Source organism: Synchiropus splendidus, chromosome 8 (genome assembly GCF_027744825.2).
Source record: "Synchiropus splendidus isolate RoL2022-P1 chromosome 8, RoL_Sspl_1.0, whole genome shotgun sequence".
Taxonomy (NCBI): domain Eukaryota; kingdom Metazoa; phylum Chordata; class Actinopteri; order Syngnathiformes; family Callionymidae; genus Synchiropus; species Synchiropus splendidus.
Window position 1 is genome coordinate 24,366,534 of NC_071341.1, and position 27,590 is coordinate 24,394,123.

Sequence of the window (27,590 nt, forward strand, 5' to 3'; positions counted from 1 at the left end):
GCGAACGTGTGACAAAGAAAATGAATAAGAACATAAACAAGTCTCCCACCTTTCGCTCTCTCCCTCAATCTCATATATAAATGTGATGGTTCATCTCCCCATACAAAACCCCGCAGGCAATTTGAAGAAAGTAGGCCAAAATGAAATATGGCTGCAATAAAGAACACAACACTTCAGACACACGGCAGCCAGATAAGACTCATTTGAGTGTGTGCAAATGGTCGAGCCTCGGTAGGTGCGTGCGCGTGTGTCGGTGGAAGCCGGAGAAAGGCAGGGGAGTTTGGGATGTCTCTCGGTGCAATGGGGCATTAAATAGGATTGAAGGCACTCCATTGTTTTATGAAGATATCGGAATTGAAATGTGCAACCGAACACCCATCTCCCCGTGTTCTGACTCTCCTCTTACCACACGCTGCCATGTACACACATGCGCGTCCACTTTGTCCTCGGCGGTCGCACAGCACTTCTCTAACCTTTTAGCCAGAATCACACTGTCGCATAAATAGGCTAAATCCCTGGTAATCTGACAGTGACATGCATGAGGACTCACTCTGAAGAGTGACGCCTGACCCAAATATGGGAATGGGCATCAGCCAAGAATGTGACCTATTATTTAGTGATACGATGCCGTGCCTGATTGACCGAGAGGAGGAAATAAACGTTGACATGGAATTTGCAAAAGGCAGAGGACAATATTTTCCGTCTGGATTTCGCGGGGACTTAGCATAAGATTTGATATTTTTAAAGTGGGAACTGGCCCAAATTTCATGTTGACAGAGGCTTGTGGGGATTTGCAAAACTCAACAGGTTCAGTCGTCACAGCCAAATCCTGTTGCTACAAAGTGCTCAAACATGTTGCTGACCGCCGGGGTATTCAAACTTCATTCAGAGTCACCTCGAAGAACCCAGAAGCATGCAGCGCCACTGTGGCATGAACAAAGGCTGTGGTCATGTCGCCCCCTCTAGAGGCCAACACTCAGATGGTCCTTCACGTTCATGGATGCATTTGAACCCTTCATGTGAATCATGCAAAGGGAAACAGCAAGGAGATGTCCTGGACCAACATGGCTGTCTGACATTTAGCAGGCCACTGCCCGCCGCCTGGGCAATGACAGCAGATGGGTGGTTTAAAGGGCACGTGAGGCTTTCTGCCTGGGCCTTTATTTTTACGTTATGAACGTGAAATTGTCAGAATAAAGGAGGTTGCAGATCAGACCTCCTCCACTGGAGCAGAGAAGCCAGCAGGAAGCTTTCTTTGCTCCGGCTGCTGCCCCCGCGACGCAACTGTGCGTGAGCTGTGGAGCAAAAAAAAAAAAAAATGTTCAAAATCTCAACTTTATTGTTATTGTTGTTCAGCAAAGTTCTTTAGTGTCCAATATGCTTGTGGATTCTTCAACACCGTCTGTTTCCACTCTGCAGTCGCTGGGAATCCCACACCTCTCCTGAGCTTTGGGCTGCCATTGATTTCTAATTTTAACAGGGGACCTCTCTCACTCCTGCTGGAGCGTTTCCGACAGGAGAAGCACCGCTGCTGTGACCAGTACCGGGCCTGGAGCGGCAGAACCAGCAGCAGCAGCCGCAGCAGCAGCCGCGGGGGAGCGCAGCGCACATGTTCGGCACGCACCACCACCGCTCTCAGACCAGGTAAGGCTGCGCTCCACATCCACTGGAAAGGGCTCCGTCGGAGCGCACGTTATCCCCGTTAGTTTCAGCGCACCGCGATCTTATGGGATCCAGCGCTGCTCAGCTTTTATTCTGAAGGACTGCTTTACATAAGAAGAGGCTGCGCCACGCCAACCTGCGCGTGCGGGGAGAGAGCCCGCCGAGGACTGAGACGGTACCGGCCGTGTACTGCGCGCTGCTGACTGTCTGTCAACTCAAGCTCAGATCCACAGGAGCGAGGTCTTGCCCTCCTCATCCAATTCATTTACAGTTGATGAGCAAGTGAAGATGGCCCTTCTTATAATCCACAGCAGTGTAGTTCACTCGTTTGATGTGGCAGTTTTCAGAGTTGAAATCCAGGTCCCCTGCTGTGGATCAGCAGCAAGTCCCGTGGCCTCATCAGCTTTCTGTCATTGTGAAGGGCCGGGATTCAACTGTGGGGCCCACGCTCTGCCTTTGAGTGAATCATGTTTTCCTCCAGCTTCTCCATGGCCTGCAGACACCTCACCCTGATCCTTTGTCTGCATCACCTGGGCGGATCGCTGGCAACGCCAGAGGACGACCTGCTCATCGACACAAAGCTTGGAAAAGTTCAGGGGAAGCTGCTCCCGGTGCTGGGTGGGGAGGTGAAAGCCTTCCTTGGGATTCCTTACGCAAAGCCTCCAGTGGGGAAACTGCGATTCGGCGCGCCCCAGCCTGTTGAGAGATGGGCTGGGGTGAAGGATGCCAGCAAATTCCCCAACTCCTGCTATCAGATGCCAGACTCGGCTTATCCAGGTGGGTCGCTCGGCTCATCCCCACACGCTCACTGCGCTGTATAGCGGATACATGTACTGCATGGCCCACTGGAAAACCAAAATGAGGACGTCATTTGAAATGCCAAAGCAGGGGTCAGAGCAGCTTCCATCAGGCTTGCACGGAGGGCCCCCCTCCCCCGCCGGGGTCGGCTCGAGGTGCCGCCATGGATACATTGGTATTTATAGGCACCGCCACCTGTCGGGCCGGGACGCTCGGCATGCGTGTCCAAAGACCCTCCGCTCCAAATATAGCCGGCGCTGCAACGGCTAGATGCCATCAGCATGTGGAAGACCTCTGCTGCTGCGTGCAGAGTAAGACAACAAAGCGGGGAGTTGAGCTATTTCCTGTTTATCTCCATGTCTCACAGCAGATGAACTGTTTTCTAATGAGTCTAAATGCAGCGCCGGCCCATTTTGAAAGCGGAGCGGACCCTTAATTGTTTTTAAAATAGCTCCAACAGCCAGGCTTCCCACTAATGTGGGGAAAGTAAAGGTCAACACCACAACAAGGAGCCACAGACTAACGTCTTCTTTCGACGCAGGCTTCCGAGGGGCAGAGATGTGGAACCCAAACACGCCGCTGAGCGAGGACTGTTTGTACTTGAATGTCTGGTCTCCACGTCTCAACAAAACACAGCTTCAGGCCTCACCACTGGCTCCTGTCCTCGTCTGGATTTACGGGGGCGGGTTCACCACCGGGACATCCAGTCTGGACGTCTATGATGGACGATACTTGAGTAAATGGGAAAGTGTCGTGGTGGTCTCCATGAATTACAGGTATTAATAAAGCTTTCCTGGGAGGAGTGTAAACAAAATAAAAAATAGGGCCTTGAACGGAAAAGATTTGGTGACAAGAAAGAGCAGAACAGATTGCGGTTCAATTGAAGAAATAGATTCTGACGTTTGGGTAGTGGCTGGGTGCTTGATCCCATCTGGGCCCATGAATCTCTTGCAGGATTGAAGGAGTGAGCTGCAGCGCTCTCTTTCACTCCACCTGTATGATTGAGTTTTGACAACACTAGCGCCACCCCATTGAGCCCATTGCTCATGTTCAGAGCCCGCTGGATGGCACTCTTTGTTCTCAAACATTCCTCACAGCGCCACCTCCTGAACTCTGAACATGACGGTTCATAACGGCTGCTACTCATTACGACCATTACCTTCACACTTGTGGGACTGACTGGATGGTGAGATATTGAGTTTAAAAATGAACAAATAAAACTCAACTGTGGTTGTCGACAAGTGGCTTGGCTGAGGTCTGATTGCTTTTATGACTTGTTCTCTTAGTGGTGTTGGGACCTCATTCTATCTCTCTGTACGTTTTTGTCCACAGAGTCGGAGCGTTTGGTTTCTTATCGCTTCCTCACAACAAGAACATCAAAGGCGACGCAGGGTTGCTGGACCAGCGCTTGGCCCTCCAGTGGGTGGCCGACAATATCGCCGTTTTCGGGGGAGACCCATCCAAGGTGCGACTTTCGTCTCTGCAAATCTGCTAACCCACGTTTCAACTTGCCGCACTCATGCAGGTCACCTTGTTCGGTGAAAGTGCTGGGTCAGCGTCTGTGGGGCTGCACCTTCTGTCACCCGGCAGCCAGAATCTTTTTCAGCGGGCGATCATGGAGAGTGCCTCCCCAAATGCTCCCTGGGCCACTCTCACCAAAGACGCTTCCCACAAAAGGTAGTCTGTAGCTGTGCAGGTTCTCACGGCCTTTTCGTGATGATTGCTCCCTGTAACTGCCACTTTTTTCTCTCTCGCACCATCAAGATCCATGACGCTTGCAGGCCTCATTGGATGTCCAACATCACCTGCTGCGCATATGGAGATGTGTCTCCAAAAGGCTGATGCGAAGGTGATCACGTCCAAGCAGCTGGCGGTCTTGGATAAAGAGTCGATGTTTGGAATTCCCTTTGCACCTCTGCGCGACGGTGACTTCCTGCCAGATCAGCTGGAGGTGAGTGCGCCTCACTTCAGAAGCGTGGTAGCTTGAAAGACATGCGTGTTTTTGTGAGGCCATAAAGGCTGTGGCTGTCTCCCTGTGTTCCCCCGGACTGGCCACCTCTCCAGGGTCTCCCTTGCCTCTGTGTCATGTCCCTTTGTCTCCATGTGGCCGTGAAGTCAGGAGGGAATCGAACAACAATCCTCTCTGTTCTGTCTTGCACGTGCTGACAGATGATGCTGCAGTCCGGCAAGCTTCCCAAGAAAGATGTGATGTTTGGTCTCAACAGAGATGAAGGAACCTATTTCTTGTTCTACGGCATTCCTGGCTTCAGCTTGCTCGGCCAAAGTCTGATCAGCAGAAGCGAGTTCTTGCACGGGCTGTCCCAGCACATGGGGGCGGCCAGCGACCTGGCAAAACAGGCCGTCGTGGTGCAGTACACCGACTGGACCGACCCGAGCAGCAAAATGAAGAATCGGGACTCACTGGGACGAGTGGTCGGGGATCGGATGTTTGCCTGCCCCCTGCTGGAGTTTGCCCAAAGGTGGGAGCCAAGTTTGATGTGTGGAGTTATGAGCTGTCATGGATTTTATGGTTTCCAAATATGCCTGCAGCTGTAGACCAATTAATGCCATTAGGTCTTGTTAGTCAAAGGTCATACGGAGTCACAGCCTCAGGCGGAGGTTGGCGGTCATGACAACAATCCTCCCCACTCGGTTCACCAAAGTAACGTATGGCCGCTGACAAATACACAGCTATGAGCACATCAATAACGTCCCCACCGTGGGACTCATTAAAGGACATCTAATAACAATCGTAATAACAATACTGTGAGTAAGAATAATGAAAATCTGTGATTCTTTGATTCATTGGAAGAGCTGTATGGCAAGTCTGACTTCATGAAATGGTCATTCAGCGCAGAGCTCCATTGAAAACTGTGGTCGTCCTGGAGGCTTGAAAGAAATGCTAAATGTCATCGCAATCCGTCTCCTGGTTTACTGGGAATTTGAGTCATGTCACAAATGTCAAGCCCATGATCACCCCAGGGGAGCGTCTGGAGACATCCACGCACATGGACTCTCCACTCGGCAGAGTACATTTGGAAACCACTAGTGTCGGTCATATCAACAGTGCAGGTGCCCAGACAATGTTTTCTAACGGTTGCCAGAGAGAATAGTTCGATGTGATTCACACGTGCGACGTCGTCGTCGTTGCGATGGGCGGAAGCAGTGTCCTTATTTCCGGGGCCCAGCAGGAGGTCGGAGCAGTGACTGCATGTGCGTGTTTTCAGGTACTCGCAGCATGGAGGGAAGAGCTTCCTGTATCTCTTTGATCACCAGTCTTCCATCAACCCGTGGCCAGCGTGGGCGGGCGCCATGCACGGCTACGAGATCGAGTTTGTCTTTGGCTTGCCCCTCAACGCGTCCTGGGGATACACCAAGAACGAAGTCAACATGACCAAGAAATTCATGAGACACTGGGGCAACTTCGCGAGGACGGGGTTGGACTGATTGAGTGTTTGCTCTGAGCACGCCGAGGACTTGGAGCTGCTGACAGGTTGTTTGATGTCTCTTCAGGGACCCGGGAATCGATGGAGCCTTCTGGCCAAAGTTCACAGCTGATCAGCAAGAGTACATCACTCTGAACCAAAACCACCCGGAGCAGAAGACCATGCTGAAGGCCCAGGAGTGTCAACTGTGGAACAAACTCATTCCACAGATGGAGCAAGTGACAGGTCAGACACAGCCTCTGCCCCTCAACCTAAGCCCAGCCCAAACACATGGCTGACCTCAACCAGGACTGGCAACAAAACTGGAACCCCCTTATTATGACAGACTGACACTTCAACTGTGGGGAGCGGCCACAGGCCCCCACAGGTCGAGCTACACATGGACACACCCACGCGCTGACTAGCGGCTGCGTCTCAGTCTTTTCCCGACGTGTGATCTGATCGGCCCAACCACCGAGTCAGTGGCACTGTACCTCCTGAGAGGCCGGCGTGTGGCGCTCCATCAGCACAACCTCACACACACACACACACGCAAATCCAACAGCATCTAACCAGCTTCCTCTCCTCCCTCACAGAACATCTGGCAGCTTGTCTGGCTTCACATGGACCTGCCTTCAACTGCAGCTGGACGCTTTTCCTTGCCCTGCTTTTTGCCTTGAGATGGTTCTAGACGAGGACTGAGGAGGGCAGCTCCGCTCACACTCACACACTGCTTTGACATTACTCGGTTCCGTTTGACACCTTCTTCTTCTTCTTTTTTCTTGAATCGTAGCGCAGGAACAGGACTGCATGCATCTCTATCTTTGTAAAAAGTTGAATTTGCTGTCATTCATAAAAGATATATTCCAACAACCACCAGTTTCTGTGAAGGTATTTCACAAGCAAATCATTGTCTCATCTCATGGCTTTATTAGAATGTTATGACATGAGCAGTGTATGAGCAGACGGTGCTCAGATTCACTTGTAAGCACAGTGTGTGATGGAGGGCCAGACCTCCTGCAGCACCAAACACGTCCTGAGCCAGGGCTCGCTCTATCAAGAGCCAATGAGAATCTGGACAGATTTAGATCAGACTCTGAATGCTGTGATCGTTGGAGAGTGAAAGGTCAGGCTTCAAGCACTGGAGTCCTTGAAACACAAGCATACACTCACCTCACCTTTCATCCCATTCTGTGTCCATTTCATTGCACGTCAGTTCAGTACTGAATTTCCATCATATTCAAATTTGATGGCAGACAAAACTGAGTTTTGCTGTGACTACAGTGTACATCAGCCAATGAAAGCAGACCTGTTTCTACATGAGTGACTGTATGTTTCAGCTCCTCGCTCCAAATGTTCCAGAACTCGGCAGTAAAAATAGACACTCTTCGATATATTCACTCCCAGTAATAGACATGCATGGCAGCAACAGCACTAACTGGGGAACACAGGCTTTTCTTTCCATGTGTTTCGTAACTGAGCTCCTGATGCATGTGTGAGCAACACACAGTGACGCACCACCAAATCCGGAGCCACGTCTTGGAAACATGAAGGGGAAACAGGTGATCGGGAAAAAAAAAAAATCTTCCTGGTATATATAAAAATATCAAAACAAAATCACATTTCACACGGTCACCTTTGTCTTGACTTTCTTTTCTGATCTTGATGCATATTTTTAGACGCTACACGCCTCTGTGAGCAGTGCAGGTTGGTTTGTTTCAACTTATTTGACTCCATTGCCATGAGACTGAGCGACACAACAATGCTCATGTCTCCTTTCAAATGTTCACTCTGAGGCCCTAGAAGATGAGCGCACATGCTCAGATCAAGCCACGCTGCCGCGCAGTCCTTTCATCCTCACGTAGAAGTGGGCAGGTTTCCTAAATACAAGCTCTTTGTTTTGTCGAGTTTGTCATCTGGAGTGTGGCACAGATGAACAGTGTTGCCAAGCAAAGGTCAGCGTGTTGATGCAAGAGCTAAAGAGACGTTTGGGAGAATTGCCTTGCTTGAACGGCTGTGGCTGCGAGTCCAGGTGTTTTCACTTCCACTGAATGGTCCAGACTTGGTCAGTGCTGCTCCCTGAGCCTGACAGCAGCCACTTCACAGGAGGTGGGTTGCTGGGTTCAGTCTGGTGGCAGGACCGCGACTGTGTCATCGCCATGAAAAATGACGTCAGAGTAACAGCATCATGAATCCGTTATTCACGAGGACGGCGCCGCCCACGGCATGTCATGTGACATCAGGATTACAGAGCCCCGGGCAGAGTCAAGCTGGACCCGAGTCACAATGATGGCCGGCGTGAACGACTGACAGTGTTATGATGCAAATATGCCGACGGCGAAGGAAAATACATGCAAGACATTCATGATGCTGACAGGTTTTTTGTACAAACTATGAAACATGAAAACGATGCTGAACTGCAGAGTACAAGGATCGTCCCCACTTCTGTCCACCGGGCAAGGCGGCGGCTTGACGGTGACTTGTGGAGGCGCAGCTGTCCCCGGCAAGCATGGAGCACCAGGACCACCTCACCAACACCCGCTGGTGCTTGATGTGGGCCCAAGCTCATTTCAGTTCAATGACATTGTGGTGGTTATTGTGACAGCCAGACCAGTTTTTATTTTTTTTCATGCAATTTTATTTATCGTATATTTGTGGTTATTTGAATTTAAGATTTCAGCCGTGTTTCTCTTTCTGTAATTGCACTTTTGCCATTGTAATACCATTGTTTCCAACTCTTGAATCAGACTATAATTTAAAAAAATTGACGCATTCTTGTCAAGATACATTTGTTAATGAACTTTCCATGTTAAAGTCCTCCCAAAATAAATAGCTTGAATAGCAGTGATGTGGTAAGCATGTGAAAAACTGAAGCGTATTTCGTGTAAAATAAACCAAGAAACAAAGCGTTTCCAGCCTGAGTTGAACGGTAGCATTTCAACGTGCATTTCACTCAAATAAACTTTGTCACTGATGAGATGTTGTTGGATTTGTTCAGTCATCGTTATGATGAAAGGGCTGCGAGAGGTTCAACCAAAGCAAGGCTGTTGTCACGGGTCAAGGACGTGGACTGGGACCCAAGCGCAGTGGTGAAAGTCAGGGCGAGTCAAAAACAATAGTTTAATGCTTAACAACATCAAAAACCACAACAGAAAGTGTCACCGAACCGGGAGAAACAAAGCAAACTCTGAATGTACAAACGGAGTCACCAAACTAACAGAAGTCCATAAACATGAATGAGAGTCCAACGGAAAGAGTCACCGAACCGGGAGAGTCAAACCAACTTAAATCTGGAAACAGAGAGACAAAAGCACAATGAACAGAGAAAGTGACAAAAGAAACCAGGAAACACGCAGAAACAGGAAGAAACAAAACACTAACTCAGGCACCAGGGTTTCAGACACAGTAATCCAAACAAGCTAGCAAGCGCACAGAACGAGAGAATGAACGAGGAGCGCCAGTTCAACACAGGAACAAAGGAGTGGATCTGGAGCACGTCGCTGGAGTCCAGGTGCTCTTATACGCAGGTGATCAGAGGGTGACTGGCTCCAGCCGTGTGACACAGGAACAGGAAGGAAGGAGGGAGAAAGCAAAACAGGACTCACGGGAGCAAAATAAAAGGCGAATCATGACAGTTATGGTCCACTGCACCAATGGACCCGCTCCTCGTGAGCCATTCATTCCATGCCACACAGGCGTCCACCATTGCACAGGGACATGAAATGACAGCGGACGGACAGACAAGCCAACGCTGGGCTTTAGAATGAGACTTTTCCAAAAGGCGCAGCTCCATTACTCCACATTCATTTGCAACTGGGATCATTGTGCTCTTGTCAGCTCTTCATGTATTCAGTGACAAGAGAGTGGGACAGTGAACGCTCCTCCATCCTTGGACTCAAACATGCTTTTGCTCTCACTTCTTCCTGTTTGTCGGCGCATGACAATGAAAAATGAAACAGGTAGCTTTGGAGATAAAACCCAAATCATTTGAAGGGATCCAAGGAGGAATACGTTTACTCACAGCCCAACGTTGTTCTTCTGCTCACATAACATTCGAAATGAAGTTGGAGTGAAGTGAGAGGGTTTGTTGCCTCACCTCTGCAACACATCTGGAATATTTTTGAGACACAATATCAATAACGTCAATGGAATAATTGTAGGCTGGCAGGTAGACAGAAAGGCTCTTCCTGTTTCGAGGAGTTTCACAAAGGCGAACACAAGGGCAGGGTTTCCCCGGACAAAACAGACCAGCAAACGCTTTGCACAGCAGGCAGCCGATTTCAGTCCTTCCATACAGCATGGCTCTATAATGGGGCAGCAGCAGGTAGAAGCAACAACAGGCCCATCTTGACTGGAATCCCGAGATACGTCCGTGAAGAATGAACTTCTGCAAGGCTAAATGAAATGAGCTGCAACTCCTGGTTAATTTTTAAACACATTTTTAAGATGCTATCTATCTGCCTTAGAAGAAGAGGGCTGCAAGTATCTGCAGTCTCCGACTCCCTTTATGACCCAGAGTTCAGGAGCAAAGGAAAGGGCAGGCATGAAAAGTGATAAAGGAATGAATAGCCACATGCTCCGGCACATCAAATATTAAAGGAGGCGGGATCGGCGCTGTATCTCACGACCTGTTGTCTTATCTTCTGAATAAAACATGCCTGGTAGTCCCAGACCAAAGGAGCAACACTCGGAGGCAGACACCCAAAACACAGCCAACTTAGCGTCCAGTCGGGAGATGGTGAAGCAAATATCCAAGAGGGGAAGGCCTGTTTTGGCCACACAGAAGCAAGTGAATGGTTGAAAGGCATCGTCAACAAGGAGGGAGCAGGACACCGAGCTCGGAAAAGCTTGGCTCTCATCATACGGGCCAAGTTATTCGATGATCCTGAACGGAAGTGAACTTCAGCATGGACGTAAAGAAAGGAAATAAGAAAACACCGGGAATAAACCCATGCATTTCTGAATGGCATGGGTTTCTCACTCATGCTCGTGAGAGACACGTCGACACGACAGAGAAAGGTGGCCCTCTTGCTTCTCGCCCTCCATCCTGGCTCCCCCACTTCTCCATTACTTCCCCTCCTCTCGGCACATGGCTTTTGCCAAGCGCCTTAGTGTTGAGCTGCTCTCTTTTCAATACCGCTGATTAAAAATGTCTGATGCATCAACACGACTAAGCTGATTACAGATTTAGTTTCCCTGAGCACAGGGTTTCAAAGAGGCCTGGGGAAAGTGGGGAAGAAGTGAAGAATAGCGGAACACACCGAGTGAAAGCAACTGAATTGCTCTGAGTGGCTGACTCTTCTCAAGTGCCAGCCTGTGTTTGGGCCACACGTTTTCATGGCACAATATCGTAAAATCACCATCCGAACGAATCATTTTCAATATGATGATGAGGCCTTTCACGTCCTTCACCAGTAGCCTTTCACCACGGTCAACATTTGGAGGACAACATGCACCAGAGTCATGCAACTGAAAATCCCAACCTCACTCCGAACACCATACCGAGGGATGCACCAGGACAAATTGCACTTTATCGAGACAGTCAGGCAGTCCATGTGTTTTCAATCAGCGAGTGACCTCGATAGGAACACGGCTGCCGAGTGACCTTATCCGCTCAGCCCCCGTGTCACGTACTGGACGGACGTGGACGAGGGACAAAGGTGCCCGAGTGTAGTGAGAAAAATGCTGAGACAGACACATGTCTTTTGTCTCTCTGGAGGCTGTCGGGAGAACGTCGTGCGAGCGTTGCTGCGGAGGCCGCTCGAGGCTTGCCAAGTCACAGTGTTCCAACACCCATGGGAACCAAATCATCCACAAGCTCTAAATGTTGGACAGTAATGTGGCTTGAAAGCACATGACGGATGCTGCTTGCAGGCGGTCTGTGGACTGAGAGTGCTTTTTCTAGTCAGTGTGTACTTCATAAAGACAGATATTATCAGCCATTTTCCCAGTTTTATGTGTCATCCAATCTGGCTGGGTATTATCCTTTCACTTTCAGAGTGAACTACTGTGTGCGGTACCTTTTAATCTGCCAGTGTCATGTGTCCCTTGCATAAAGCCAGATATTTCAGGGTTAAGTGCGTGAATTCCTTCAGTGAGAGCCACTTGCAAACATTGAAAACCCTGAAATGATGTCATTGTTTCCGGTTTAAGCTGATGACGAACCACCTGCTGACCATTGCGATTATTGTGCTGAGATGCATTGCTATATACCGTATTAAAATAGAGGTCCACAGTGTGAGGAGCATGTGATTCTTGTACAGTCATAATTCAACACACTGGTGTGATTCACATTCACGTCTTGTTACCACGCAATCGCCGATCGTGTCGTCGCTGGATGGAAGAGAGTCCCATATTCGAGGTGTTACGACACGCAGAATACATTGATCAAAAGGTTGTGATGCTGGAGGTCATCAAAACGGAGCAGCGAGAGAAATAAAACTGAAGTCACAGATTGGATTGAGAACGACAGGAGAAGTGGTGAGGAAGGCCATTTCCACCTCTCTTAGTCACATCCTCAGCGCACAGCACATTGCGTGCGCTCACAACTCACAGTGTGGAATGCTCAGAAAAGCTTGTCGTGACCATCCTGAGATGGTGCGCCGAGTATCAGACCGAAACTGGGAAACAATCTTTGGTCCATGAGATGGAGGTCAGGACCTCTGAGCTGAGCACTTTGAGCATTTGGTGAAGACGTTGAGTCTTTGTGCCTTGGACGAAGAGTTACCTCGGGAGCCTGCCGTGGATGTTGAGTGGGGGGTTTTCCACAGCGCAATCACACCGCCCATGACATGGAAATATTAACGTTTGTAGAGGTTAATGGTGCAGCGCACTCGTTTATTCCTGGGTCATTCATGGGTCAGGACGTCAGGATGAAAAGGTGTTGGATATGTTGGACAATAATTGCTGCAACTGCCATTCCACTGCTTGAGTGACATATGGGAGCGACAGCTCATGTTCTCATGCAACAGGAGGAGCGGTGTGTCACAAGCTGGCCACTTTGGAAGACCTTTGACTCACCTCTGGTATTATACACACATTATACAGGAACCATCACATGACCTTTTCCATTTCTTCTAATGTATTTTTGACCCTTGAACCACATTCAAGGTCACCACACTCAACACTACCATCTCAGGGAAGAGATGGTTCTGCATCTGGTTTCATCATCACAGTACTTCTCACCCCCGGCCCCCGGAGGCCTCACCTCCTGCAGACTACTTCTGAGGCCAGTCGGTCGACGTGCAAGAACGCCTGTTACAGCCCAGACAAAAGAGAACGAAACAGTTATGTATATTGTTATGTTTTAACCAAAAATGTTTTTGTGATTGTGTCGCTTGGTGCGTGATACTCCAAAGTCACAACTGATATCAGCCAGTTATGACTAATAACTAAGTGGATGCGGACTAGGAAGGTGACGTTCTGAAGGGATAGAAGTGGAGCTGGCATCAGTGATGGAACCTGGAGTGAGACATGGACATGTGTTCACCGCTGGACCAAGAGGCAGGTTGCACATGCATGACTAGGACTGACGAATCAGATAAGGTCAAGACCTAAACAGAGAGAAAAAAGACGGCCGGCTCCTGTACTTGCATGTTTGAGCCAGTCCTACTGTCAGCTATGACCCAATGCTCTGGTTATTCCTCACTTGTGACCACGACTGAAAAGTAGGTCCTGACAAAGTGTGTGTGTGTGTGTGCTTCTTTATTTATAGCGAGAGGACAACAAACCCTGCCGAAGATGCTTTGGATCCTCATGAATCATACGCCAGACGCCGATCCGTCTGGTTTTCGACACCTTATTGCTTTACTGCTCACAAAGACAGACCAGAGTGAATGAAAAGTGCCACAGATTGGAGGCTTTGCTCCTGAATCCGAGGATGCTGTTTTAGTTCTTTATTCATTTATTTATTTTCCCGTCTGGAATGAATTTAAAAGTAGCAAACCAAATCATCGATGCTGAACATGGCGGAATTTGTCTCTGCTAAATTCATGCATCAATAGATGGACAGGCCATGAATGTGAATACATAGTCTGTGAAAGAGAAACGACGTCATCATCTGAACATTTTGAAGCACAGCAATGTTTGATCCGAGCAAACCATTACAGTCCGTAACTGTAAAGCCCATCCACACAATGAATCCACCTTAAGTGGAGCCACAAATGGACGTTTCCGTGGGCCTTTACTTGCTGGCTTTTAAAAGACACCAAGACCATAAATGGTCCCACATGAAGCAGCACGTTTCCTGGAGCCGGAGAGAATCCAGCTAGTGGCTGGTGTGTTTCGCTGTGACAGGCCCTTCACGCAGAATGACAGAAAGATGATGAGTTATGATCGGACCGTCATTTGGCGACATGAAAGAGCCACATTGATCAATAGTATCTACTTGACTTGAGACAATTCAAACAAAGAGACAAGTATTTCCAGGCGAAATCAAACACAACAAACAGCACTGCAACAATCAAACTACTGTGTGCTGCCGTGTAAAAAGTAAAGAAGCATTTTTCCGCTCCGCAACCTCAACCTCTCATTCCACTGTTCGTTTCTCTGACTCAGAAACATGTCTATTTTGCGCATGGTGAAATTTAACAGAACTTTTTTGGTGCCATTTCTGTGCTAACACTGCACACGACTGGACGCACAAACACGTCGTGCACACGTGCAGTGTAATGAGTAGGAATGAGTTCAAGTTACATTACATGCACATGGACAGAGGTGCGAGCCGTTTTCCATCTTCACCGCGTGTCCACTTAGGTTTGTGAAGTTGATGAGAAAGAAAGACAGGTCTTAGGTTATGGAGTACTTGCTGAGAGCAGAAGCAGCGCTCAGTGCTTTTGACTTACCTGGCTGGAGACAGAAGTTCATGCCCACCAGTTGGAAATAACAAGGCCGTTCACTGTTACCACCAATCTACAATCCAAGAGCATCGTAACAAAACAAGTGTTGGGAAAGGAAATGCCAAGAGAAATGTGTTGCTCTTTTTAGCATTTATTTTAAGTAGAATGATCATAAGAAATCGAGAGTTATTCAACAAGTTTAATGAAAAAAAAACTTGTCATTGAAAACCCGTGTTTCATTGACTTTGATGCAGGTGCATTATACACCGCCAGACATCAACAGTCAGCTGTAGTAGATGGGATCTGCTGTTTTCTGACGGTAAATGAAATAAAATGAACGCATCCGATGTCATCAGTCGTCTGCGGAAATACCCTGGTGGCCATTTCCTCTCTCGCAGTCCCGTCGCCCATTCACATCACATTGGGATCTTTTCGCGAGCTCCATTCATGTGTGGGTCTCACAAGCCAAATCCAGTGTGCCACGCTGGTCAGACCACTGAACAGGAGCCGGCTCGACGTGCCATGTGATTTTCCTCAACGCTCTGCTGGCATGCCTCGGTGGTCGCACTTCCATCTGCGCTGTGGTCACAGAGGTGCTACCAGTGGAACCAGGCACGACGCCAAACCTCATCCACTCAGAGGGACGTAAACACAGCATGAAATTCAATGAAAACAAGGTGGTGGTATGAACATCGGAGACAGTACATCAAGTATGTCATCCTGATGTGAGATACTGAACTTTGCAAAGAATGCACCCCAGAACGAAACAACAAGCCGTCACACAAACAAAACTCCCCGGTCTTTGCTCTTCAGTGACCAGTGGAGGACGGAGGTCTCCTGGAGGAATTCCAGCCAGATATGCTTCAGGGGACGATTCCTGAATTGATATGCCCCGGAAAGACACGTGCTGCTCAGGCGAAAAAGAAAAAAGGCTCCAGAGATGGGTCTCACCAGTGCGTAAACAGCCTGTGGGAACTGCTCCTGGCAGCCGTGCAAGCAGCCAAGTTGGGGTGTGCATGTGCAGGACAAAGACGGCTTCGCCATCGGATGTGTGTCAGTGAAGAACTTCACTGCATCAGTCCTTTTCCTCATCCTGCATTAGACCGTAAGCAGAAGATACTGCACACTGCAGCATGACATTCCAGAGGACACGTGCATAAACCAGCGTTGATGCTCTGCTACTGCGAATAATAACCATCATCATACTAACCATAATAATGAGGACATCAACTCATATACGCACCATTTACACCAACATCAGTGACGGAGTACGAGCCAGTATCGGAGCTCAACAGGCACTACTCACTGACTGAACCCCACGCCAAACTCTGGAGCAGCAGCAGCCGCTGGTTGTGAAAGCCACAAGAGAAAACAAACGGGAAAAGGGACGAGCCCAAGGGATGGACAGGAAATGGAAAGGGAAAAGATCATGGAATTAATATGTTCCATAACTCACAATACAGGACAGGACAAAGACAGGAAGTAAAGCAGTCAGAGACATCAAAGATAAAATAAGCAAAGCGACATGCCGGGACAATGACTGGAAGGAAACGGGACTCATGCGCTGAGGTGCAGCGTGGATAAGGAGGGAGCAGCAAAACATGCTGCAGTGCTTCACGTCCTGACTCAAGCGCGTTCCGTGTGTCGGCACAATGAGCAGATCTCAGACTTGGTGGGACAAGCCTTGACTTACAAAGCACTCAGAGGCGCGCCGCACACAGCTCAATTAAAGCACGTCATTAAACAGTGGAGAGACAAACGTCAATCATAAAAATTGAAAAGCAAAAGTGCGGCGTTATCGAAATATGGATGTATTATTGGTTTGCAAAAAAATCTCCATTTTATACCACCGTAGATCACAGATCATCTCATCCACAGTGGATGGAACCTTTGTTGAAGCATCAACAGTCACACTTCCCAGCAGGTGGCAGTAGCGTTCCAGAACACGCAGTCGGTGAAGAACAGTGAAGTCTGTTCTTCAGTAGACAGGTCAAAACTGCCACATTGTCAAGATGATATTGCCCGCGCTTCAGCATCATTGGGAGCTAAGAATGTTTGTGCTGTGCATTTCGTATGACACTCCGACACCCAAGCCATCGTCGTACAAACAACTGGCAAAGTGGAAACATCTGATTGGTCGGTGTGAACTAGCGCAGCCGCTGGATGGCAGTGGAACTACTGACATGACAAAAGTCAGCTCTTTATTCCAGCCTTTATTGCTGTTGCTTGTGAATAGCATTAAAGCCCGACTTTGCTCCACAGGCCTGTTGCTGGTTGTGAGAGGCGCACCGCTCTGTTCAGCCCTGCAGCCAGTGGTCAGTGTTGTAGCTTCTGCTCAGTTTGCCTCACTGACACAGCCACAGCCAAAGCTATGACTTTAACCTGCGGCAAAACGGCTGTTCACACACTGGCAGTGAGGAAGAGCAGCGTGACCTTCATCATTGAAACGATTCCGAAAAGGGGACAACGCTCACCTAACGTTGAGTAGCGCTGTCTTTTCTAATAACTGACGGCGAAATGAACAGTTTTAACGCGTCCTAATGAAGATGTCTGAGTGAAAGTAGTCCATTCTGTTGAGTGTAGAGCCGAAATGCTGCAAATCACACTCCATCATGGTTTATGAAAAGACGATCAAAGATGAATAGGCCTCACTGCGCAGCCAGAAACACATTGCTTATTAAAAGATTTGTGAATGAATCATGGCGAGCTGCAAGCTTTTGTTCAACACGATGAACCCTTGATCAAGCCTTGTTGCAGGATGCAGTGCTGTCAGCCACCTCTGGGGGGCCGATTTTAGCCTGGACACAGCCCCATGCCATCTTTATCCAGTGCAAGATGGTGAGAAAACTCTGGTGAACCAAGCCTGCGGAGCTTCCCCGAGGAGCACGCACTGGCCCACTGGCATGAGCTCATTAGCCCATGCTACTTTTCTAAAGATGTCGTTCTACATCCACTGGCCAGTACTGATGTGCTGACGAGGCTTCGTGAAACACGAAACACCAGAGCTCAACAGGAGGTGGTGCTAATGGCTTAACAGTCAATGTGAGGCTTCATGGAAATGGTTGTTCAAACCAAAGAGTTTAGAGCAGACAGTGCCATCTAGTGGGCTCTGAAGTGAGCACACCGTTTCTTGAAGCCTCACGTGACACTTCCAACCAAAGAGACTTTCATCTGCTTGTCTTTACAGTGTGAAACCACCAATCGTGTCACCAACAAGTATTCCCATGTTGTTTGGACAATATGATGAAAAGGAATCCAGACAGAAGAAAAGAAAGACAGGAAGATACTGACCCACCACGTGTCCTTTCGAGTCATTGATGCTGAACGTGGGCTAATGCTGGTGTCTCTTTCTTGAATCCAACTCTTGGCTTCTATTCAGAGGAAAAACCACGTCAGAACGCATTATTTTTCAGCAGCAATCACATGCTGAAGATGGAACAAAATGGCCAGTGAGAGCTCAAGACTTTGCCTCTCCTGGCCCACAGGTTGATCATGTTTGAGGCCCCTGAGCTGCAGTATCACATGGCTCCTCCACACCAACTCTCCACCTGTTTCTGAGCCAGTTAAACTGGCAGCTATGTCGCAGGGGGCATTGTGGCGCTGGTGGAGCCTCTCACGGCACTAAGAGAAGTTTGAAACATTACAAGCGCCAATGTCAGGCAGAGTGCAGGAACATGCGAGTCAGACTATGGAAACGCAGCTGCAGTGAAGTATGCACAGAGACAGTAGCTCTGACACAAAGACAGGACTCGGAGGTGAAGATACTCCATGGCAGTGAGGACAAGATGAGACGGAGACGGACGGCCCAATTGACATGGAGATGAACGACACGCTGGAGAACACTGGAGATACAGACGCCAGGCCAAAGAAGGAGGAGAGGAAAACAGCAACTTCGTTTCATGGATGTGATGAGATGAGACGAACAAAGATGAGGAAGATAAGAGGAGGTGAAGGAGCCCTGGATGGGAAAGGGTTACATTATGGGCCTCATCATTTTCATCATGCGTCAGCCGTGCCACCTAATACCTTTTCAGGATGGGTTTCGCTTTGATCCGGAGCAAGTGCTCGGTGTGCACGCTGGGGCAATAGTCTGGGAGAAGAAGACAAAATAAAAACAGATGGTTCAAAGGAACAGAGTTGTCTGGCAGCATGTATTATCATAGCCAGACACATCGCAACAAAAGCATTGAAGGCTGGCATATTTCAGAACTCGTCAGAATCTGATCACTTATCTTATTCATAAAATAACACATCCATTATAGAGAAGCTCAAGTTCGTCCAGAAATCGAACATACAGAATCGTAAATCAAAACACTGACGGTCAGGTGATGTCAGTCCAAAGTGCCAGGTCACTTTTCAGAACACTCCAAAATGCTCCGAAGACCAACGTAAAAAAAAAAAGAATAAAAATCAACCAATCGGTCAATGGGGATAAAACAGAGCCAAGGATGCAGAAGATCAGAAGGAGAAAGAAAATAGGGAAGCGTGGAGCCAAAACAAGAGGCATACAGTTGTGATCACATGACGTGGAAACGGAACATATGATACGTTCATTGGCAACGCATTTGTTACGGGTCAAGACGTGGAGTGGAATCCGAATGCAGTGGTGAAAGTCACGAGTCAAAAATCATATTTTGATCATTAAACAAGAAAACCACAACAGAAAGAGTCCGGACAGAGTCACCAAACTGGCAGAAGTCCATAAACATGAATGAGAGTGCAACAGAAGGCGTCACTGAACCAGGGGAAACAAACACACATAAATCTGGAAACAGAGAGACAAAAGCACAGTGAACAGAGAGAGTCAATCCCAAATGAAACCAGGAAACACACAGAAGCAGGAAGAAACCAAACACTAACTCAGGCACCAGGGTTTCAGACAGAGTAGTCCAAACAAGCGCACAGAACGAGAGAATGAAGGAGGAGAGTCAGTTCAACACAGGAACAAAGGAGTGGATCACACGTCGCTGGAGTCCAGGTGCTCTTATACACAGGTGATCAGAGGGTGACTGGCTCCAGCCGTGTGACACAGGAACAGGAAGGAAGGAGGGAGAAAGCAAAACAGGACTCACGGGAGCAAAATAAGAGCGGAATCATGACAGCATTCTCACCACAAAGAGGTCAAATAGTGACAAGTTTCCACTGGACTTAGGACGGTGAGTCGTCATGAGAAGGCCACTGCTCTGGCCTTCTGTTGATATTGTGTTTCAGGACACAATTTCAACAAGGGAGCAGGACTTTTCAATGCTCGCTGTGTTTTCTTCTCTCAAGCTGCGCAGGTGGAACGCTGACAGTCGAGAGACGAGGAGGGATGCAGGATGCAGGATCTCTGAGCCAAGGGGCGCTTTGTTTTATGTGTATATTGTATGGGTTTGAGATTTTTGTTGGTGTTAGAAGGAGACTTGTGAGCTCCCAGTGTGATGAGGTGTCCACCTCGTGATTCCAGCGACTGGTGGACACGGCTGCACCTGCTCACAAAGGACGTGATGGCAGTGTTGAGAAGCTGTGATGGCCATGTGAGCGGCGAGGCTTCACGAAACACTGTCCTGACTTACAGAGTCCACTGGATGGCACTCTCTGCCAATCCAATCTTTGGACTTGAAGAAGCGAAACCTGGCCTGATCCATGAAGCCTCACCAGCCCACCACTGCTCATGAGGCTTTATGAAGCAGTGCCCTTACTGTCAGAGCCCACTAGATGGCGCTATGTGCTTTAAAATCCTGAACAAGCGTTTCACTGACATTGCACACCACTTTCAAGCCGAGAGCGCCACCTGCCGAGCTGTGGAGCTGGGGTCACAGCAAAGACAGAAGCTTGGTGGAGCACTTCCCAGGTCGCCACTCAACAGACCGGCAGCCATTAGCATTCATGATGAGTGGAGTCAAACACTGCGCTGTAATTGCTGTTTGTGTTCTTGGAGGTCTCATCATTGCACTGATGGAACGAAGCGCTCGGCTGCAGAAATGGTGCTTTAAAGCACACGAGCGGGATGAATGCCGATTCATTATTTTTACAAAGTATGGCAGATAATACAAGTGTGTAATTCATCAGTTCCCAGTGTCAGAAGTCGACTTGGATAGTTCTCTTCATTAGTGCGCGCTGTGAAATTGTGTCCATGGAGATTATGCTCCTTCTCTCGGCTAATATGGGATGACTCCCACACGGCAAGACTCTCCTGTGAGTCATTGGGTCTTGGCTATTTTTGCTCCTCTGCCTGAGCGACTGTGTTGGCGCGATGAAAATGATCATTTTTAAGCTTCTTGGTCAGGTCATCTCTGACTGCAGTTTCAGCCTTTTATTGCCATATTGCTGTTTATTTGTTTTATTGTTGTTGGACTTGACTCGTGTAAAGCAGAGCTGTAAGTGGCGGCCATTCATCATCAGTTGATGGGGAAACAGTGGCGGAGTCACGGTTGGACCAGTCAGCCAACAGTGGTCACCTTTTGTCAAGAAAACACAACAATGACAAGTAAACAAACAAACAGTGAATGAATGAATGAACTTATACCGTGACGACTGTCAGTCAGGTTGAAACAACATGTGTATTTTCATCGCGACTGCCCGCGGGAGCGCGCCTCCTCGCGCCGCTATGCTTTTGCTGCTTTTCTTCATTTCAGATCGGCGTCTCTCGGAGAAGTGATGCGTTTCCTTCAGGACTGAAAATATCCGGGCCTACGATGGCTGAACCTGTGCTGGTGGTGCGAGTTTCAGCAGAGCAGTATGAGCGTTCGTATCTTAGGTCTGGCTCAATCTTTTCTTTTTTCTTTTGGGGAGCTGGTGACTAGCCGTGGCTAAATTTGTCTCAGATGATGGAGCTGACCCAGTTCTTCTTGTCTCATCTATCGCTCCATCAAACTGGGCAACATCAGGCTGAAGAACAATGGATCACACGGATCCATCACAATGCATTACAGGTTGTTCTAATGGACCAATGTCTCGTCAGCATCGCACATAAAAACATCTGTGCTCTGCTCAAGTCGATCAGGCAAAACAGACCCAGCTGTCCTCAGCTCCGTCAGTCGCACACATGCACAATTCCATCCGCTCACATTCTCCTCCCTGACTCAGGTGGGCTCCATGAGGTCAGGTGCTGGGGCAGCAGACAGAGAAAAGAAGCTCCCCTCCACATCCTCATTTCAGGAGCTGCACTCACTTGACTAACTAGTGACCTGACTAGTGAACGAGTGACTGGCCTTTCATCACAGCACTTGTAGCCAAAGTGCTAATTCAGCCGCTTCATTCTTGACTTGAGCTTCTTAAACATCAAAATGGCTGTGCAAAGTTTTCTGAGGTGAAGTAGATCTCTACTTCTTTCGATCGACACCAGTGTGAAATCGTGGTGAGTGAAGTCGCCGATATTCTTTGGAGGTTTGAAAGCAGTGTCTCTTTGCCTGTGAATCCCATTTCAATTATAATTCCAGACAAAACCCCTTCCCTGGTGAACTAGTCTCCATCTCCCCATGGCCTTTATCATTTACTTAGGGAAGAAAAAAAAACTTGTTGAGACAGCAACTAATGCTCCTCCTCTGCCTCTCTTTCTCTCTTCAGTTTTCCTCGGAGAGCACCGGATGAGAATGAGGTCTCTCAGCAGATGTGTGGTGAGTATTTTTGCTCTGACAGTTTGGGTTCAGAGCAAGCAGAAAGAGACACAGAGGAGGAGGAAGCCTGCGATTATAGACACTGCTTGCTTGTGTTGTGACTTTGAGCGGCAGGAGACTGTGTCCATACAAGCGATTGAACCAAAGATAGCATCCAACCGAGTGTAGTGTGAAGGGACTGAAAAAAGGGGAAAAATGGTCACGAGTCAAGACGTGGAGTGGGACCCAAGTGCAGTGGTGAAAGTCACAGGAGGCAGGAGCCAGTCAAAAACAATCGTTTAAACAACAAGAAAACCACAACAGAAAGAGTCACAGAACCGGGAGAATCAAACAAACTTAAATCTGGAAACACAGAGACAAAAGCACAATGAACAGAAATAGTAAAATCATGGAACAAACCAGGAAACAGAGGAAGGAACTAAACTCTACGTCAGGCACCAGGGTCTCAGAGAGAGTAGTCAAAGAGTAGTCAGACTAGCAGGCAGAGAGAGAACGAACGAGGAGAGTCAGTTCACCACAGGAACAAAGGGGTGGATCTGGCACACGTCGCTGGAGTCCAGGTGCTCTTGTACTCAAGTGATCAGAGGGTGACTGGCTCCAGCCGTGTGACACAGGAACAGGAAGGAAGGAGGGAGAAAACAAAACAGCACTCACAGGAGCAAAATAAGAGCGGAATCATGACAGAAATCTTCCAACATCCATCCAGGGATGCAGTGAGTTCCACATCTCCATGTGTTGGCATCAGTGCCAGTTGCATGAGTGCTGCTGCTGAGCCGTCGTGACCCAGGCTCAGGACCCGTCACGCAGCTCTATTACTGCAAGACTCTCTCCGTCTGAGCATGTGTTCTCCTCTGGGAGTCCCTCAGTGTCCGACCACCTGCTTCTGTGATGGGCAGCCAGGATGCTTCGGCAGAGTCCAACTGAACGCTGCGGCCATCGTGTGGGCTGACCTCAAGGTCCCAGGCCTCCACCACCCGCTCCTACAGCAGCGAGCCATCAGGGACTCCTTCTTTCTCGCTTAGTTCATTCCCCTCAGATGTATGGAACAAACCGTCCCCCTTTTTCACGGCCAAACGTGTTTGCCATGTTTAATGCTGGCACAATGCAAGGCCCACCTCAAATACATGTGTGGCGTGAAAGAGGGCAGCCGGGGGCCTCCCTCTGCTGACACTGAGTTTGGGACTTCATCGTGAATGCCTTCGACTGTTTCCCCTCTCTTTTCACTCCTGACTTTTGTTTAAAAGATTTCCCGGCACACTCTGTCAAAGCAAGGCCAGGCCAGAGTTCGACTTTGGAGACGCAACGAAGTCTGAAGAACAAGGTCTGAATGATAAATACCACTGCAAAAGCAATTGCACGAAGAGTCTTTCCTTCTCAGGAAAATCCATTTGGTTGTGCTTAGACAGCGCCTGGTACCAGCACGTGTTTACAATTTTCACGACCAATATATGCTAAGACATTTGAAAGCTTTTGGGTCAGACTCAGTAGGTGGCGCTCTGGCGTTAGAAGTGAAGTGAGGCTTCCTTTAAATGCTTGTTCACAGCCAGAGATTTTACTGCTCAGTGCCATCTAGTGGGCTCTGAAAATGAAGGCACTGTTTCATGAAGCCCCATATGCTGATCACAGCTTTGTACTGATCGTGGATATCAGTTGAAGTCATGTCTTCAAAACTTGTATTTACTGAACAACTGGACTGTTTCCAAACATTTTGAGTAGAAACGTGAAGCACCATTTTAATGTCGTGCCATTTTCATGAGGCAAAACTTTGCACTTATTTTCGTCTTTGCCGACAAATGTAACTGTCCTTGAACATATAACAAAAAAAGACAATGTGTTTTTTTCCTCCTTGAAGAACTGAAGAATTACTTTTTCACGGCACCAATTTTTCTTTTGGAGTCAGTGTATAATACAATATTAATACATGATTTAAAACTCTTCAAAGTTTGCAGTCGGCTTGTTGGGCTCCCATTGATATTGTCATACAAACCACGGTTTGAAATATATAAAAAAATAAGCATCAACACGCCCGTGTTTGCTTGTTCTCACAGGCCGCGCTGCCAAATACAAGAATTATAGAAGATGTAAAACGGACCATACTGTACAGTTTTAGTCGGCAAAATATCAGAGGGGTTTTGTTCACCTAAAGTCTTCTGCCATTTGACATCGCCACCATTCTGACATGGACTGAAAAAGGAAGTGTTGTAATATGCAGCGGGTAGTTTTGTTTTATCATCTTCCCGCAGTCTGTAGAGAATTAAAAAAAAACCCAAAAGATTAAGAAAAGAAATTAAAAATGGGCTCAGAAATGTTGAAAGAAAATGGAAAGCCAGTTGCTGTAAGGCTTTTACACACACAAAAAAGCCCAACAAAAGTAAAAACAAACCTGACTCTGTGACAAAAATGAGTTGGAAAATATCGCTAAACAATGAAATACTATTCTGCTCATAATGAAAACAGAGTGAGTGACAACAGTGTTATTACATGAAATACCAAGGCTCTCTTGAAGGAGCTTGTGCTGCTGAGTTCCTCGGGCTGAGGTCACTTGGACCTGGTACTGTCGTCATCGCGCGTCCTTCCCATCTGTACGGATGAACGAGGATGGACCAAGTTGTGCTGTGTTGTTTTGTCTTTCTCCCTCTCGCGCCTGTCAGCTACACAAACCCGGGGCCGGCACTGGATTTCTGTGACAACACACATCAGAGCACATCAGAGCAGACTCACTTGAGAGGCTTGTCTGATAAAAAACAAGCCTGGCTCGGCCTAGCGTGAACGTCAGGTGACCTGAAATGAGTGGTTTTTCCCAGTCATTTCAAGATGTCAAATGAGTCACCTGCAAGCTGACGTCTGTGCCCCGAGCCTCGCACTGGCCACTCGGTGCTGCCATTGTCAGCCGCCACTCGTGTCAGCTTTGAAACACTCTGTCATCTGTGTTGATCACGTCCACCGTCGCTCGGACTGGGGAGCCCCTGTGTTCGTCCTGCCCTCATATTTGTGTCTCCTCTCTCTTCATCAACACAAGTGTTGACTGCATTTCGCCTTTGCTTTCTTTCTGTCTGTCATTGAAAAATATTTTCCGTCCTGGACAACAGGATCAACACTGCAGCCAACTCGCACTCGCTCATGCCACGTGACAAAGATGCAACCCATCACATCACTGGTAACTGTGTGGCGCTGTGACCAGCACTACACAGATCCAACACAAAGTGGAGGAGAGGAGCGCCATCTCACGACTTACCCAGCTCCAACCTTTGCCTTTTTCTTTCTTTCTCTCCATTCTAACACGTCATACTGCTGGGCAGGCGGAATATGTGCTTCATGAACATGTCCAATTTTGTTCCCAACGTGAATATACAAGGCGACGGGAGGGACTATGCCTTCACAGATGGTAGGAGGTTTGTCTCCTCCCATGCAGCGACAATCATTCAGTCATCAGTCAGATTTCATTTCACCTCCCACTCCACCTTTGTGATCCCTCTCCCAAGTGCTGGATGGCGGAGCGGGGAGAGTCACTGAACAGCAGCCCTGAGTTTGACGCACACACTCTGGAAATGACCTGAATCTACTTCCCTCTCAAAGGAGAGGCCATTTCATATTCCTCAGTAGGATCCTCTGGTGACTCATGACAGTCCAACCGACTGAACTGCAGTGTCCAAAAGCAGCCTGCCCCAGACTTGCAGCTCTGTGTCCTGTCAGGACATTCCATTCTCAGTGCTCGTCCTGAAGGTTTGACAAAAGACCAGACCTTCATGATTCTGCTCTACCTTCACTCATCTCAGGAAAACTCTTCATGGATCCCTGTTCTTTTCAAACGACTGTTTGCAGTGTTCTGTGTGGTCGCTGATCTAAAAAGTATTATGTGATCACTGCTCCACGACAGACTGAGGGAGCGCACCATGGCTTCTTCTATTTCCCGGCTACGACTCACCAGGTTGCAACCTTACTTAGCATAATGCGCCATGTGCCATTGACATGCCAGATGCCAAATCCAAACCCAGGACACAAATTGGATCAAGGTTCTCCTCGCTAAGCCAACTACGGTTTTTCTCCTCCAATAATAATCCTCACTGCCTGTGGATTATCCATTTGGGGGCTCACAACCCCACCAGGGGCTTCTGCAATACCAACTTTGCTGCTGGGAATCTCTAATGATGACGGACTCGGCTTGAGTGTGGATAAAACTGTGTTCTGTTCTGTGTTGTCACTGAGCCTGGCTGTTGGCTCCTGAGCGAGAACAAGAACTGAACCAGCAGATTTGGTGTCGTCATTAACTATTGCAGACAGTATCGGTGAGCGTTTATGTCAACCTCCTCTCATGCGTTGTAAAGGCCAGCGCAGGTGGCGTGACACTGACATAACATGGCTTCATCATTGTTAAGTGACAATTCACGCAGTAGCTCTGGTGCAAATGCAAAGTGAAGCGCCCTTCTTATAACGTCTTATTCACAGTGCTTGAGCTTGTGTCTATGTGTCTATGAACATTCCAAAATCATCATCAGAAAGACTGTAAAATTCAGCAGTCGTGTGAAGCCAGAAGACTTCAGGAACTCACCTGACCTCCTTCACCACTGAGTGAAACTCAAAAAAAGCAACCAAACAGGCGTACACTGCATGGTGCCAGACGAATAAATGATGGAAAGACATCATGTGTGACTAGACAAGCATAAGGCAGGTGTCGCTTTAAAAAGCATTCGGGTGAAAAGGTTCCTTCTCGTTGCAGAAATGGAACAGAATTGTCATTAAAAACATGTTCTGCACGATCGTGCTCTCACTAACAAAGAAAAAAAAAAAAAAAACAAGAGCTCCATGATTCAGAGGCGCGTTGATGTGGCGCCTGTGTGCGTTCAGTCTGCTGCTGCTGCTGCTGCTGCTTTGAAAACGGACTTGTGTTGCCCGCTGGAGGCCAAGCGTGGGACGACAGGCTATAAAAAGAAGGATGCCCAGCATCCCTGCGTCTCTCCTCCGAGTGCTCTCTGCTCCATGATTGTGGCTCCAGGTTGGATGCTGCTGCTGCTGCTAAAACAGTGGGGATTAAGAGTCAAAGTCTGCTCTGACTTGCATCAACCGTCGTGACGATTTGATCGGCGAATTCATGTAGTTCGCCTGTTTGGGCTGTAATGGGTCCCCCTCTCTTTCCTCCTCTGGGGAGAATCTGGCACTACAGCGCGCACCCCCCGCGCGCTCTCTCTCTCCTCTCTCTCTCCTCTCTCTCTGTTTCTCTCTCTCCCCCTCCCTCTCCCTCTCTCTCCCTCTCTCTCTCTCTCTCTCTCCCC

At 48.3% G+C, this 27,590-nt stretch overlaps 1 protein-coding gene across 1 annotated transcript; it reads left to right on the forward strand.

Moving 5' to 3' along the window:
* Positions 1 to 1,511: 1,511 nt before the first annotated feature.
* On the forward strand, positions 1,512 to 6,747 carry LOC128763878 (cholinesterase-like). The gene is made up of 10 exons (XM_053873130.1): positions 1,512 to 1,644; positions 2,144 to 2,439; positions 3,002 to 3,236; positions 3,793 to 3,925; positions 3,986 to 4,137; positions 4,225 to 4,411; positions 4,630 to 4,940; positions 5,688 to 5,897; positions 5,974 to 6,131; positions 6,482 to 6,747. Exons 1-10 carry the CDS (start codon positions 1,610 to 1,612, stop codon positions 6,574 to 6,576), a joined length of 1,812 nt encoding a protein of 603 aa, XP_053729105.1. The 5' UTR covers positions 1,512 to 1,609; the 3' UTR covers positions 6,577 to 6,747.
* The last annotated feature ends 20,843 nt before the right edge of the window (positions 6,748 to 27,590 follow it).

Excerpts from the sequence above, each read along its gene's own strand:
- LOC128763878 (XM_053873130.1), top strand. The coding sequence starts at position 1,610 with ATGTTCGGCACGCACCACCACCGCTCTCAGACCAG. Across the intron at positions 3,237-3,792 it reads GTGGTCTCCATGAATTACAG|AGTCGGAGCGTTTGGTTTCT; the intron begins GTATTAATAAAG and ends TTTTGTCCACAG. Across the intron at positions 4,412-4,629 it reads TCCTGCCAGATCAGCTGGAG|ATGATGCTGCAGTCCGGCAA; the intron begins GTGAGTGCGCCT and ends ACGTGCTGACAG.